The sequence below is a fragment of the Varroa jacobsoni genome, unplaced genomic scaffold, assembly GCF_002532875.2.
Source record: "Varroa jacobsoni isolate VJ856 unplaced genomic scaffold, vjacob_1.0 scaffold_905, whole genome shotgun sequence".
NCBI classification, from domain to species: domain Eukaryota; kingdom Metazoa; phylum Arthropoda; class Arachnida; order Mesostigmata; family Varroidae; genus Varroa; species Varroa jacobsoni.
Genome location: NW_019213807.1, coordinates 197,001 through 211,177, shown reverse-complemented (window position 1 = coordinate 211,177; position 14,177 = coordinate 197,001). Strand labels below are relative to the sequence as shown.

The following is a 14,177-nucleotide window of genomic DNA, read 5'->3' as shown; positions in this document are numbered from 1 at the left end:
ACTGAGTCAATTCAGATCCTTGTTCCACTAATATTGAGCTTTATCTGAAGAGCCTCCGACAGTTTATCAGGCTCATCTCATTGATCCACTTGAAAAACTTGTTATCCGGTACAGCAATCTTATGCTGGAATACACCACACACAACAAAATCATTTTTAACATTAAACCACTAATTTTTGCATTTGGCGCTGGTCTCATCAGCTTGAGCATTTATCTTAGATGGTGAAATATTTCAGTTCCTTAACATAAGTTCGTCCATTAAATTGATATAACTGGGCTAAGATGGAAAAAAAATTCAATTAAAATATAGCCCACAGCATCAAAGTGCACACAGGATAGACAGTTCGGCAAAGAAGCAAACATACTATAGGTAGACTAGACGGCAATAATGCTCAAGACGAATATCCTTTAAATGGACAAATGCTCCAATACAAAAGATAGTAATTATGAGTTGCGGTACCTGCTTATTAGTCTAAAACATCTCTATAAGAATTGCTAAATAAGCAACAACAAAGAATAACTCCCTGAGAATTTTAGTACAATATCATTTATTGCTTTTCAATGACTTCCACTTTAGTTGTTTTTTCTGTCTCGGTCTCATCTTCTTTCCCTTTCTCTCTTTTATTTGACTATCATTTTCTTCCTCGTATATATATATATATATATTTTTTTTTTCCAGCTTTAACTAGTTACGGAGTGTCTATGTCCGTGTTTATATGGATTTGTGTATAACTGTCTTTGTATATATAGTATTTATAGAATCGTACGCTTCATCTGAACAATACCGATAATAATAATAATAATAATTAGCATTATTATTATTATTATTATTATTATTACCTGTCGTAACTCTATCAAACTAAACTTTTTTGCGACATTCGCCTAACTCGGCTTACAAATAACATTTTGCATTTAGCCCTTATCTTGTCAACTTGTTTCCAACTTTATATATTAAGACTAATATAGAAGTCTGTTATTTTTGTAGTTATGTTGCGTTCTCGTTTCCATCATATTTTTGTTGTATGTGTAACTTCATGTTCTTCAGCAAGTTTGCTTCAATAGCGTTTGAACTTACAGTTCCTCCCACTACTATTAATTACGTCTATATATATATATATATATATATATATATATGATTAACGTACTGTATTGTATATGAACTTCGCCACGCGCTACTTGCCACCATTTGAACTTTCCTAGTTCTTCGTCAACTTCTACAAATCACCTTGCCCCCGTCGTCGCTGTCGACTTTACCTAATCGTTGATCAACACTCGAACTCATTGAGTTTGTATAACACCTTTCTTTATCATCAAGCTACAAGTACGGTCCATAAACCTTTGACGAAAAGAAATGTTTAGTTGTATAACGTCTGTATTAGATAGTCTGATCTCGAGTGCTAATGTTAGCTTGAGTTGTTGTTGTTGATAGCATGGTATCCTTTGTATTTATCTATGTATATATAGGTGTTTTGAATAGTTATAACCCCACTCGTCAAACCACGTCCGTTTTTCTATCAAATCATCAATGCAAAAGCCGTGGGCAGTTTCGGCCTGCAGCTGATTGAAACCGGAAAATTCGATTTCAATGGTCCGAAATCGAATAGTCTGAATAGTACAGCCCCTTTTTGAGGTTTTCTAATATTTATTCTTTGTGTATTGCTGTTATCTATGACTCATGGCTTGCTTGATCGCGTACGAATCGTTGGCTCTATCGTTGTTTTGTAGTCGTGTTACCTCACTGCGTATGGTGTGTCTTTATTGATGCCGTTCATCCGCATGAACTTCTGTCCAATGTACCTCGTTGCCCCTACTCCTTTTCACGAACGATAATAATGGTATTCATAGTAATGATAGGCACTGACCGTTAATCAAACCCTATTTAACGATCATTCCGAACAATCAGCTACCCAGAATCAGTCATTGCTCATTTATCTATCAATCAACCAATCGATCAATTAATTATAATCAAGATATACACTAGAACAAACGTTAGCGCACAACGGAAGAGAGTGTGAACTATCAAACCGTTTATTTCATTGCCCCACTCCGTTGCCCAATTTATTCTAACATCACTCACCCCACAATATAGCTCATATCCAATCCGTACCTCCGTATTACCAACTATTCGCTCTCGATCATCATGTCAATTTTTCCGTTAGATGTATCCAAGTCTCTTTCTACATATGCTTATATGTATATCAGCATTATCCTTTGGGCACGTCTCACCATCAACACGGTACTATTGCGTCAACGTTACTATCTGCATCCAACTACATTGTGTTTCGTCATTTTGCGATCTTCTTCTTGTTCTATCACGTATTGCGATATCCATCGTTGATTTAATGTACCGGCATTTGCATTGATGTCTTCATTATCGTAATCATATTAATCTTTCATAACATCGTAACCATTTCAACAATCATCAACATGTTTTGTTAATCATCAGTGTGATCATTGCCCTCATCATCAGGCATCAAGGCATCCTTCCGTTCTTTCGTCCATATCAATCACGTCGTTATCAAGCATAATAACGTATTTCTTTTACACACAAGGTTGCTGTTGTTGTCGTCGCTGTCGCTGCTGCTGCTGCTGCTGTTGTCGTCGTCGTCGCCGCTGTTGTGGCTGAACGAAGGTCGTCTTCGTCATTTCGCGTCAGCAACACCATCGCTCTGTTGTTTGTCGTCTAGCGAACAGAGCTTCTTTCCATCCGTCATCCACAACAATCAATTGCTTATGAATCAGTCTCTTCGTCTGCAGAGTTAGCTACATTCTTCGGCAATTCCTGCTCATTTTAAGCACTTATTTGTTCCAGTTGCACTATCACGGATTCATTCGCTGCTTGGTTACTCCACCAGTATCATCTCTTTCCTGACAGGTTTTTCCATAGCATTACACGGACACGTATATATATATATATATATATATATATATATATATATATATATATATGTGTAAGTTTCTTTTCTAGTTTGTTGCTGCGGTTGTTTTTTCCTTGTCATTTTTAACTACTACTGGACTTGCATTACTCGCTTGGTTACGAATGGTTCGATTTTTATTGTTATCTTAGTAGCTCTATTAGCCTTACAGTAGTGGTATGTCTTCGTCTAATTGTTCTTACGTCACTTCTTTCTTATCTAGCCTTCCTGATATCGTGCATAGGTGGATGCTCACGCACTCATCTGACCAGACGCGCACGGGCGGCGGCTGACATAAACCTCCCGACCGTAGGTCATTCCTGCGTGACAGCAGCTAAAGCCATCAGTATATCGTCGTCGGCAGAAAGCAAATGACAAAAGTCGCTTGCATCGGAGCCCACTGACGCTGGCGCGTGGTCCAGTTGACTGGCCAGACTGCAAAGGAAGTCCTGCGCCGATCTTAGCTCTGTTTTGCCATTGCCCAATACTCCTAAGCCGAGCGCGGCCCCGCTATCTTTACTGTCGTCTCGTTCACCCTGCCGAGGCACTACCCGACACGAGTAGCCATTGAGCAGGTCCTCGCCGTTGACAAGCAACTTCATTAGGACGCTGCCGCTCTTGTCAACCGGTTTCGGCTGTAACTCGTCCAGCGTTTTTCGCCGTTTGAGCGGGGTAAACGATGCGGTTCGATGTGGTGACTGGTCGGATGCCGAGTGATGGTGTCGTTGACTAACTGAGAGCGGTCTTTTTAGCGAGTTGATTGTCAAGGGTGACTGCACTTTTTGCGGGACAAACTTCACGGGAGCAGCGCGTTTCGGACTAGCTTGACTGTTTGCATTTCCGCTACCATTATTGCCAACATGGTGAACCGCAGCAGTGAGGTGAGCTGACACTGAGCTTGCGGTGTTCAGCTGCTGCTGTCGGTGGTGAGGGTGATGGGTCGTTACTATTGTTGCCGCTGTGGCTGTCGACTGAGGTAAAGACAAAGTGTGGCTTTCCGGAAGAGGCTGCGTGGTGCCACCCCAATCATGGACCATGGCACGTTGTTTCTGGCTCACGCTGGAAGGCACGAGGTCGCTCTGCAATAAGGCTGCAAGCATCGGTTTGCTTGATATTTGTAAATGAGTAGAAGGCTGTGTGGATGCTGCCGACTTCGCACTTAACTGACCTGCGGCACCAGGATTGCTACAATGGCTGCTACAGCTGCTCACTGCGTCAGCTGCTCTTGTACTATTATTGCTCCTGCTAAACGCTGAACCTGTCGTTGTGCTTCGTCCATAGCTACTGCTTTCGTGGAGCTTCGTCGCGTGATCTCGTTGGCTAGATGTCGTTGAGCCTCCCGTTGACGGAGATGATCTGCTGCTACCGTTGCATATCGAATTGAGTGGGTGGTCCAAACTACTTGAGTCGGAAAGTGGCCAGTCGGTTGGCAATAGCAGATTGTCTGTTTCCAACTGTAGGTTGTCCGATAGGTCCTCGAGCAGTGCCGGTGGTAGGTCACCGCATCCCAGCAGAGGATCATCGTACGGAGGAGAAGTCGAAAGGGGCGAGCAGCCCGCGCTGTCAAGCAGATTCGGGAAAAGATTTTCGGGAATCTCATTGATCTCGAATTCAACATCGAGGGGCATCGCGCTGTCACCAGCCGTCGGCGCGAGATGGGTGAGATCTAGACCGGGCTCCTCGCATGTCAGCACCTGGCCTCCTTTGATCTGCAGGAAGCCGGGTGACATCTCCTCGGTGCGCGGAGCAAATACGCTCAACGTCGAGGTGCTCACGGATATTGCCTGCGAGTCCTCGTTATTTGGGTCTACGGCACTCGCTGCGATTTGTTGCGCTTCAGTGCCGAGATCAACGGTTTCTACTGCTGTTGCTGCTGCTGCTGACTCAGCAAGGCCTCTGCTGGACTGGTTATTTCTTACCGCTGTGGGTGCAACGCGCGCTGCTGTTGATGATGTCGATAACAGCACAGACGACGTTGTCGGAGCCAATAGGCTCGGCCAGAGCTTCGTCCACTTATCTACCTCGTCTTCGCAATCACAATCGTCGCCCCTTACCACTGCAATCAGGTCTGGTTCCTCATAGCGCTGTGACTGCTGCTGTTGCCGCTGTTTATAATGATGCCGCTGATGCTTGGCTGCGTGATGGCCCTGTTTCTGCTGTGGCTGTTCCTGTAACCGTTGGTCGTGCTCTTGTTGTTGTTGATGATGGCGGTGATAATGATGATGCTGATGTTGTTGGCTAAGAAATCGGTCAATTCCGGTCAGCGCTCGATCGAACGACGTTGCACCGGCCTTTGGCGGCTGCACCTGACTTGTAAGTTCACGTTCGTCAGAGGCTGAACAGTTGGCAACATTCGGTAAGCAACTATCCTCTGGTCGCACGCACGATAACAACAATGACAACGATGCTGATGATGATGATGATGCGTGTGCTACTGAATTCACAGATTCGCACTTAGCGGGGGCAGCATCACCGTTGTCGAATAGGACTGCACACGAGAAATGATTATTGCCCTGAACGACGGCAGTATTAGCAGTGGTCGTAGTGTTCGAATGGCTGGTACTGGCACAACTACTACTTTCGTCGTCAACGGAACTCACTAAACCCGGCACACAATCCGCCTCAGAGTCGACAGGTTCACACTCGGGGGCTGGCGGGGGTGGCGAAGCCTGCTCAAGCGACGGTGGCAGTGACAATGGGGCACACAACTCCAAGTTAGTACAGTCCTGCGCAGTCAGTCCATGGTTGCTGCCACTGTGGAGAGCCGATGCGGCTGCAGGTGGTTTGCGACCGTTTGTCGCCAGGCGTGTGTTGGTAACAAACGACGATAGAAGATCTTGGTTTTGCTGCTGCTGCTGCTGCGCGTCGGCCTGCCGTTGCTCGTGATCGAAATGGTTCAAAATCACAGAAACCTTATGATTATTTTTGCCGTCGCTGCTGTTGTTATCACTACTACTGCAGCCCCCTGCAGTTCCGCTGTTGCTGCTGATGGCAGTGCCAGTGGCGTGTCGTCGTCGATGGCCACAGTCGTCGTCGTCGTCGTCGTTTACGGTGGCTTGAGTATTGGCCGCGCTGGCGGCGCTGCTGCTGCTGCTGTTCAGCTGCTGCTCCGCGACGGTTCGCAATCTAGCGAGCCCTCCGTCCGCTACAACGAGCAGACTGGGGCAAAAACGACTCTGCGTACAACTGCTACCATCACAACTAGCAGCGTCTAGATGAGCTTCTGTTACTGAGATAGTACTGTCGTGGGCCTTGGACGGGCTCGTTCCTCTAACTGGTTGTGTCGGAGACTCGGCCAGTAGGGGCAGTCGACCAGCGCGGCTAGCACCAACTACACTAGTGGTAGTAGTAGTTAAATCGCAAGCCTCTACTAGAGCTGAAGTCGCCGGCAGCACTGAAGTCGTCACCTGGCGAGCAGCCTGCTGCTGTATTTGTTTTCCCTCAGCCACTCGCTGTTGCTGTTGCCGCTGTAGTAACACTGACTGTGGCTGGTAGCTGTGGTCACTATTGCTGTTGCCGCTGCTGCTAGCAGCAGCGCTGTTGTTCACCACTAGTCGCGCGAGGAACGTCGTCCGAGACAGCGACGGCGACGACGACAACGACGACGATAGTGCTGATGGCTGTGAGGTTGCTGCTGCTGCTGTTGTACAATCAGTCTGATGCTGTTGGTGCTGCTGTTGTTCACTACTGTTATTATTATCCAACTGATTATTTTTAGATTGGCCTATAACTGCTACGGGGCTTGCCTGGCCGCTGCACAAGTCGCCAGCGGCTGCACAAGTCGCCGCTGCTGACAGACTCTGCACGGAGAGAGGGCAGTTGGCCGGGGTCCCTTCACCCGCCATGGGCGAGGGCCCTCCGCCGATGTGGCGGCCAATGGCAGAGGGCGCCAGCGACGTGGAGCAGGTCGCCGGCCTGCCGCAGAGGGAGCCACCGTCGCTCCGGCAGGGACCAGACGGTGCAAAAATAAGCACGTGATGACTACCGCTGCCACTGCTGCTGCTGCTGCTGCTGCTGCTGCTGCTGGCGACTATTCCATCGCTGCTATTGCTGCTGCTGCCGCTGCTGTTGCTGCTGTTGCCGCCGCCGCAGCGGCAAATTGCGTGGACGATGGATAACCCTACCGCTTGCGGCTGTGATGGTACCGAGTGCGCTGTTGCCGGTACTAATGAGGTTGCTGGTGGTGACGTTACGGTCGGCGAATGCTGGGTGGTCAGTGGTGGCAAAACGACAGACATCGGAGCCGCCTTCAAAGGATAACCGATCTCGTGCCGCCCGCATACCTGAACGTAACAGTTGGTAGAACCTGTCGCAGAAACTGCGTGTCGACTTTCGATAGAAGGCACAAGCACAATTTGCGTATGCGTTGTGGGATTTGCTGTTAGTTCTTCTGATGCCGAACAAAGAGCCTGTTGCTGCTGTTGTTGGACATCGTTACTACTGGTAGGGCAGTGATTTTCACAAGCCTCCTTTTGAAACAAGGCGAGCACCTCACCAGGCTGGTGGATGTCTCCCAATACGCTGTGGACACAGTGGACTGTCAGAGGCTTCCCGTACGTGTCCTGAACAAGTTGGGCCTTAGTGGAAACCCAACAGTATCCACCACGACTGGCCAGAAAACGATAGAAGCCGGTATCGCAATAACCCTTGTTGAACAGCTCCTTGAAGTTGTCAACGAGTGTGGCCATATCTTGCGGGTGAATGACATTGTATAGTGATTGTCCCCGGAGCTCATTCTGTGAGTAGCCAAAACAGAACGGTAATCTTTCAATGTTCTTGAACACGAATCTTAGATCGTGCTGTGAAATGAAATCGTCACCGCTCTTTACTTCGGAGTTAAAGAACGCTATCTTCGTTGGCCTTAATTTGGCCATGAATGGGCCCATTGGCTCACAAACGGCCGTCAGGTACGTCACATCTTCACGCTTCAAAAGTCTTAGCTGGTACTTGACAACCTTATACGCTGCGCTTTTAATATTCACGACACGGCCTTTAGCGGTAATTGTACACTTCATTCGAATTTGCAGCGTCTTGTATTGCAATTGTTTCTCGCTGCTTGGAGTCGTCTTGAGATCGGCTAACGCATCACGCAATTCCTGATAGTCGCAGGGATGAACAAAGCCTTCGAGGGAAACACCCAGCAATTCTGCGGGCAGAAGACCCATCTCTGTATGTATGCCGTCCGATACGAAAATCGGCTCAAGGCTCTCACCGTCCTCCATTAAAATCATTAAAAATCCGCCCATTAAATCCAATACGGGGTCCACGCACAAGGCGTCTTCGTTCTTGCCGAACCGAAGCCAGTGGTCGTCACCGTTCAACGATCTGCGACCCGCAGCGCCTAGAAACCTATTAAGTCGTAGCGATATCAATGTCAACCTTAAAATTGACATTTTATCTAGCTGACTAGCAACCTCGTCCGTTAGCGGAAGATAGGAAAGCATCTCATTAAAGATTTCGGATTCTTTTCCGCGACGACATCGGGCTGCGTCCCTCGATTTTTCTTTCCGTTTCTCTGAATTTCGTCTTTTCTCTTTTTTTTTTTCTTTCATTATGGGCTCCTTGCCGTCCGCCAGCGGCGGTGGCCTTACTGTTGATGTCCCACACATTTCTTGTGATCTCGAAGCTACCGGTGGCCGATACACCGTCACATCCTGTAAAAAAACAATAGTTTCAATGTCATCGCAACGTATCTTCATTAAGTGTACATATCTGTATTACACCGTTTTCTTTCTAAGGTCAGTAAACTAAATTGAGACCGCAATATGAAAAATTGGCTAGTATCGTTATCACTTGATGTATAACTTGAGATTTACTGGGAAGCAAACGCTAAATAACATACAGACATTATAGGAAAGGAACAACAAACTCAAATCTTTGCTCAAGCATTCTTTATTCTTGCCTCTCTTGAAGCCCAAATGTATTTTTTAATTTTTAGTTCATTTTAAGTTGATTCTTTCACTTATAGACCATTATACTAGACCATTATCTCGACCGACTAAACGTGTGTATCTGCATAAGTACTACGTCTAAATCCCTGCACATGCTCCCATGCATATCGAAATGGTTGGTTGCTTGCTTGCTTGCCAATTATAACTGCAGGCGGACACGGTCCCTACCGCTGACGCAGGGTTACACACGTATACATACGTGAGTAAATAGGTAATTGGACTATTTGCATATATACATAGTCTTTCCTTTCGTTCTGAATGCCTGTACGTAGTAGTAATCGTACATTAACCATATTTTCTGGGAAGGGGTTAGCCTTAGAAAACATTAGTGGGAGTGTTTGGAAACTTCACCGCCCAACTTAATTCCCTTCCCTGCGACTCCAGTCCCGAACAGTCGGTTGCTCCGCTGCGTTAAGTAACTTTCCTCATACCGCGCGGGTATCAAGTGCTGGCCATCCCAAATCACATCAGATTATCACGAGATCTTCGCCCCCTTTCACCGCCGATGATCGACTTCAGTAGCGAAATTCAAGCAAAAGCCACAGAGTCATGCTGCGTCCCGTGTCCAGCAATTTAATAACGATTCCAGCAAGCTCCTAATTTGCATTTGTTCATTGGCGAGGCACAAACGGCAGCGACACTGAGCTATCCTCTTCCGCTAACTTGCCGCACCATTGATGAAATACCAACACCTGGTTACGAAACCTCTCTTAATGGTTGTCAGCTGATGAGAAATGCTACATCTACATGCGCATCTATAATATACATCGTTACATATGTAGTTCCCTTTCATACGCCCCCCAACGTCAGTTAAAACCCAGCCGAGTAACTATAATAATGAAACAAACAATATTCCTTAGCACAGATGGGTCTACGAATGGACTCTCCCATTTCTTACATACTTCTGAAATCGCACGGTACTTCTCTTGTTCGATTTAATCACCCCACCTTCTCATTTCTATTTGGAAGCCCTTTTTTTTTTTGCTTCTTTTTGAAACCGCTCCCAGGCCAACGAAGTTCGCAAACACGAATCTGGCAGATGCTGTGTGTCTCACATTGTTTATTCCGTTCGACAAGGGCTAAAGGCATAACCTTATCATTACCTCGTTCCGCTTGTTTTTCGCAATCTTGTCTTGATTTCTCCCTCGTAGTCTCCATCTACCTGCAATGGCACGGTAACATCGCGAAATACAAAGACAACAACATCCGCCGCTACGGTCTAGCCGTTTCGGCTGTATTCGACTGGACTACCATCGTCTGACTCCTCACCCGTCGCTTGGTCAGCTGACCGAAGAAAAAGAGGCGGCTGGCTGCCTGACTGTTGTTCTCTGTGGGCGGGTCGGGCCAGTTGTTGGGCTACAAAGCCAATGCAACCGGCACCACGGCCGCAACTGTTGCTGATGGCGCAGCTGTTAGAGGATGTCGCTCACATTCTCCTACGTCCTGTCCGCGTTATCAGCCCCTGCCGTGTCCCACCTTCTCCATCAATAGAGACAGCCATAGACGCCAAGCGGGTTATCTCTGAAACGTCAATCAAAATGACATCCGGACACATATCTTCTATTGAGGACACCAGTACGGCGTCACTGCGCTAAGCAAATCACAACCACCACAACGGACCGGTCCGTCCGGTGCAGCAACGACGAACAAGCAGCGGACGGCAAATGCGGCCCGTACGCTAATTGTTTTTGCTTCCACACGCTCTGTCAGCCTGTTGACACAAGCTACTCTGTCTCGTTCTATTTATCTATGTGTAGCTCTATCTCTCTTCTTTCGGCCTTTCACGCTCTACGCAGGTGCTATCTGTGCTTGAAGCGACGTGCGTGCGTTACTCGACAGTGTCTCGTGCAGTTAGCTTGTACGCCGGTAGCTGTCTGGCGAAAGAACAGCGCTGAAAAGGGGAGCGACAAGACTTACGCATGCATTTGCCAAATATTCGAAAGACATTATTTGGTGCGTTGCTCTCATGATCGAAGAGCAGTAAATCGACAGAAATGCGACCGAAAGAGACACAGATGAAAAGAATAGAGGAACGCCTATGAAAAGGTTTCACAAGTGGCTATAGAAGGCACGGTTGTACGAGGAGTTACGACCCTCGTATTGATGATTGTACGTTCTCTGAAAACAATTAGCTTATAGAGTTTGGTGTGACGATGTCGAGAAAATTAAAAGTCTAACATACCAGCTACCCAACGAGCCTCAATACTATAGCAATCGATAGAGACACGCGAGGGCGTCTGCCAAGGCTAACCTGACAGGCGTCCATTGTTTCGAAATCTAGGCCTCGATGAGGATGGCCATAGCGCCAGTAACAGATGTACCTGCTATCAAATGCGTTTACAAAGAAGATATGTGGCCGACAATAGCGGCAGAAGCAGATAGTACGGCCACGTTGTTTAATAGACAACGCTCTATGCTTTTATAGTAACTACATTTAGTGCGTAGGTGGAAGCAGGCATTTTTCAGCTTCCATCAGACTACTAGAATGCTTTGCGACAAGAACGTCGGTAGAACGTGCATCAACAGAAAGAAAATACTACCATGTCAGCAGCTGCGGCAACGGCAGTCGGAGCGATGGAGCGCTACTATTGTTTCCGGCGCGTGCAACGCTCGGTTGCTGCTTTCCGCGTGCGTGGACGATACTGCCCACAACTTTTTCAGGGTGGTTATTAGCTGTGGTTGATACACTCTTTCGGCGCGGACCTTTAAGTTGAATCTATCCTCTTGCGCGTGCCCGGGTGTATGGTAGGAGCATGCTTAGTATACTGTTCGTACACTGGCATTCACTCATTTACTACTGCCGTTCTACGGTCTGCCGCTGTCAAAGTTCGTCGCCCGCTCAGCGGTACTAACCAATTTAGCCTCGCCTCGCAACTCATACTACTGGCCTTGCCAGCGGTAAACACCCTCAAAAGGTGAAAAAAAGTAGCTATCACAGACACCGTCTAGGGTCGTTCCAGCGTTGCCGAGCGCGTGCCTTGCGCCGCCACTTCAGGGACAGTGAGGCCTCACCAGGCTGCCGCTGTTGCTGCTGCCACCATTAGCGCAAGCGATCTGATTGCTGATGTTGATGGTGCAATGGTAGCAGGCTTTTGCTAGGAATAGCAAGCGCAGAACGAATGTCGTCGTATGCACTCAGGCATAGGGAGAACTTCCGTTTGGTCCGTCGTTTATTGCTGGCGTCCTGCCAGAAACCGGTATGAGCATGTTAGATAGTACGTTAGCACTATCGCCGCCGTGACCGGCGCTACCGCGACGTTCGCTACTGAAAACGATTTTACTCTACGTATTTCTCGTATGACCATGTAAGCGCTGTGTCAGTCGGTCACCGTGACTCGCCAGCTCGAGCCCACCTGAGCTATGATGATGCGAATAGAAAAAAGAGCTAAGTAGTCGAGCGCAAATTATAAGGTTGCGACGTTGCAAATAACGAAAAAAAGATGGCGTAATGACGCACATACACCAACTGCCTAGACCGGTGCTGGTAGTGCCAAGCTTATTGCCCCTTTTCTCTATATTGCTAAGCCAGTGTCTGCTACGACTGGGGCACCGATCTGTCGAAGAAACGTGAGAGTATCGTTGTGCGGTCGCAGCTGCCAAGTTGGTAAACAGAATTCCAACAGGGCAGCACAAAAGGCCCTTGGTCAGTGCTACACGCTAAAAGAAGATACCATTAAGCGTCACTAGAATGCTGTATGTCAGAGCCAGAAGACAAAGTCGACATTAAATCATTTTATCAGCTGCTGTTTTGTTAGATGTGAATGGAAACGACTAACGAGATCAGTGAGATTAGCCGGCGAACAGATCACCTCGTCATGCCTATATATTCCATCGCATACGTATAAGCTTATCAGTAAGAATATAAAATGTCCAAAACAACATGACCAGCGACACAGTTTTGATATACCAAAAAACGCGTATGAAACAGAACGGAAATTGACGTAAGCGAGAGAAATTTAGCGTTTTTGAGCATAAACTCACGATAGTTTAGTTTCGTGATATCTGCTAAACATACGATGCGCTTTTTCCTGTAGGGGAGGAAGCAATGACTCATGTATGCATACGCTTGCATAGGAACAAACCTATTGAAGTCCAAGTGTGGTACAAGGATACCTGCCATGTTGGTGATAGCTTGGACTACAGCTCAAATGTTTCCTGATTTGGTCCTTATGCTTGGGACACCAGCGTGTCATAGTGCTCTCCGAGCTAAGTAGGTTTCACCCGTAGTTCGACATGCACCCAGGAAGATCATTGACTCCCAGAACATTTAAACGCTTTCTCTTCACGCCATGCATTAGACAAGTTGACACATTAGCATAAAACGTATACACGTATTTGTACACGTATCAGAAGAAGAAGAAATATAGAGGTTATACATACAGGCCTTCAGATTTCCTCTTGCCCTAGAAGATATTTAAGCACCCCTTGTTCGAACCCCTACCGAGTAAGGTTGTATTTGTAGATCGTTGCTCTTCGCCTTTACATTGTAACGTTATTAGTGGTATGTATGTACGTGCAGTACGCTCTAGAGCAGTAGCAGCCGAGGTCTAGCCTCGGACCTGCTGTTCTACTCCGTGTGTGTTGTCCGTTATCCTAAAGCAAACAGGCCCACTGCCTATGGTTTGAATGGCATCTCCGGTCTAGCACTCCATAAACCGACCTGCGAGTTGTGTTCGTATTTCTCTTTTTTCTCTATTTTTGCACGTCGGGCACGTACTGTGATAGTGCACGGCCCATTGGTTTGCTCGCTGTCTCACCAGGGAATTCACTACGATTTTGGTTCTGCCCTCTGGTGGACAGCAGATGGGGCTGCAGCGGCACTGGGGACCATCTATATAGCAACCACAGAGTCGCAGAAAGTCACATTCTGTGCGTGTCGACGTCTTGTCGCCTTTGGACAACACTCACCTAACGTGACGTAGTCCGCCGTCAGGATCACCAGAGCAAAGCCAAAGAAACACCAACTAGTCCTATTCTTTATCAGTTCCACTGTGGAGCAAGTGGGGAGCAGGTAACGTGAGGGTAACAACAAGGAACAGCGCCGAAACATAAAAAAACTTTTCACTGGCCATCAACATGTGTATGTCAATAACGCCTGCTTAGCACGAGCGTAATTTGCACAGAAAACTTTGCTGAGTTTTGGTATATTTTGGTACATATACACCGTAAAGCAGTGCAGTGTAGTCGGAATATAGCATCAATTAGAAATTATTCCAATACAAACATGTCTGTTTAAGCCGAAATTTTGACTGAAGGACGTTGCAAATGGCGGCAGTTGCCCAGCTTAATCGGTATTAAAATGCAGAAATTA

General features: G+C 47.0%; 1 protein-coding gene across 10 annotated transcripts in view; it reads right to left on the bottom strand.

Annotated features, from left to right (window-relative positions):
• Positions 1–531: 531 nt before the first annotated feature.
• Positions 532–14,177, bottom strand: part of LOC111264851 (uncharacterized) — a 61,237-nt gene continuing 47,591 nt past the window's right edge. For 9 of the 10 annotated variants that reach the window (XM_022841063.2, XM_022841061.2, XM_022841059.2 and 6 more), the window contains one exon: positions 532–8,569. In XM_022841063.2, coding sequence (XP_022696798.1) covers positions 3,230–8,524 — 5,295 coding nt within the window. In that variant the 5' untranslated portion in view covers positions 8,525–8,569 and the 3' untranslated portion in view covers positions 532–3,229. Of the gene's footprint in view, positions 8,570–9,969; positions 11,032–14,177 lie in introns of those variants that run through there. The other variant, XM_022841067.2, reaches the window with a different exon arrangement.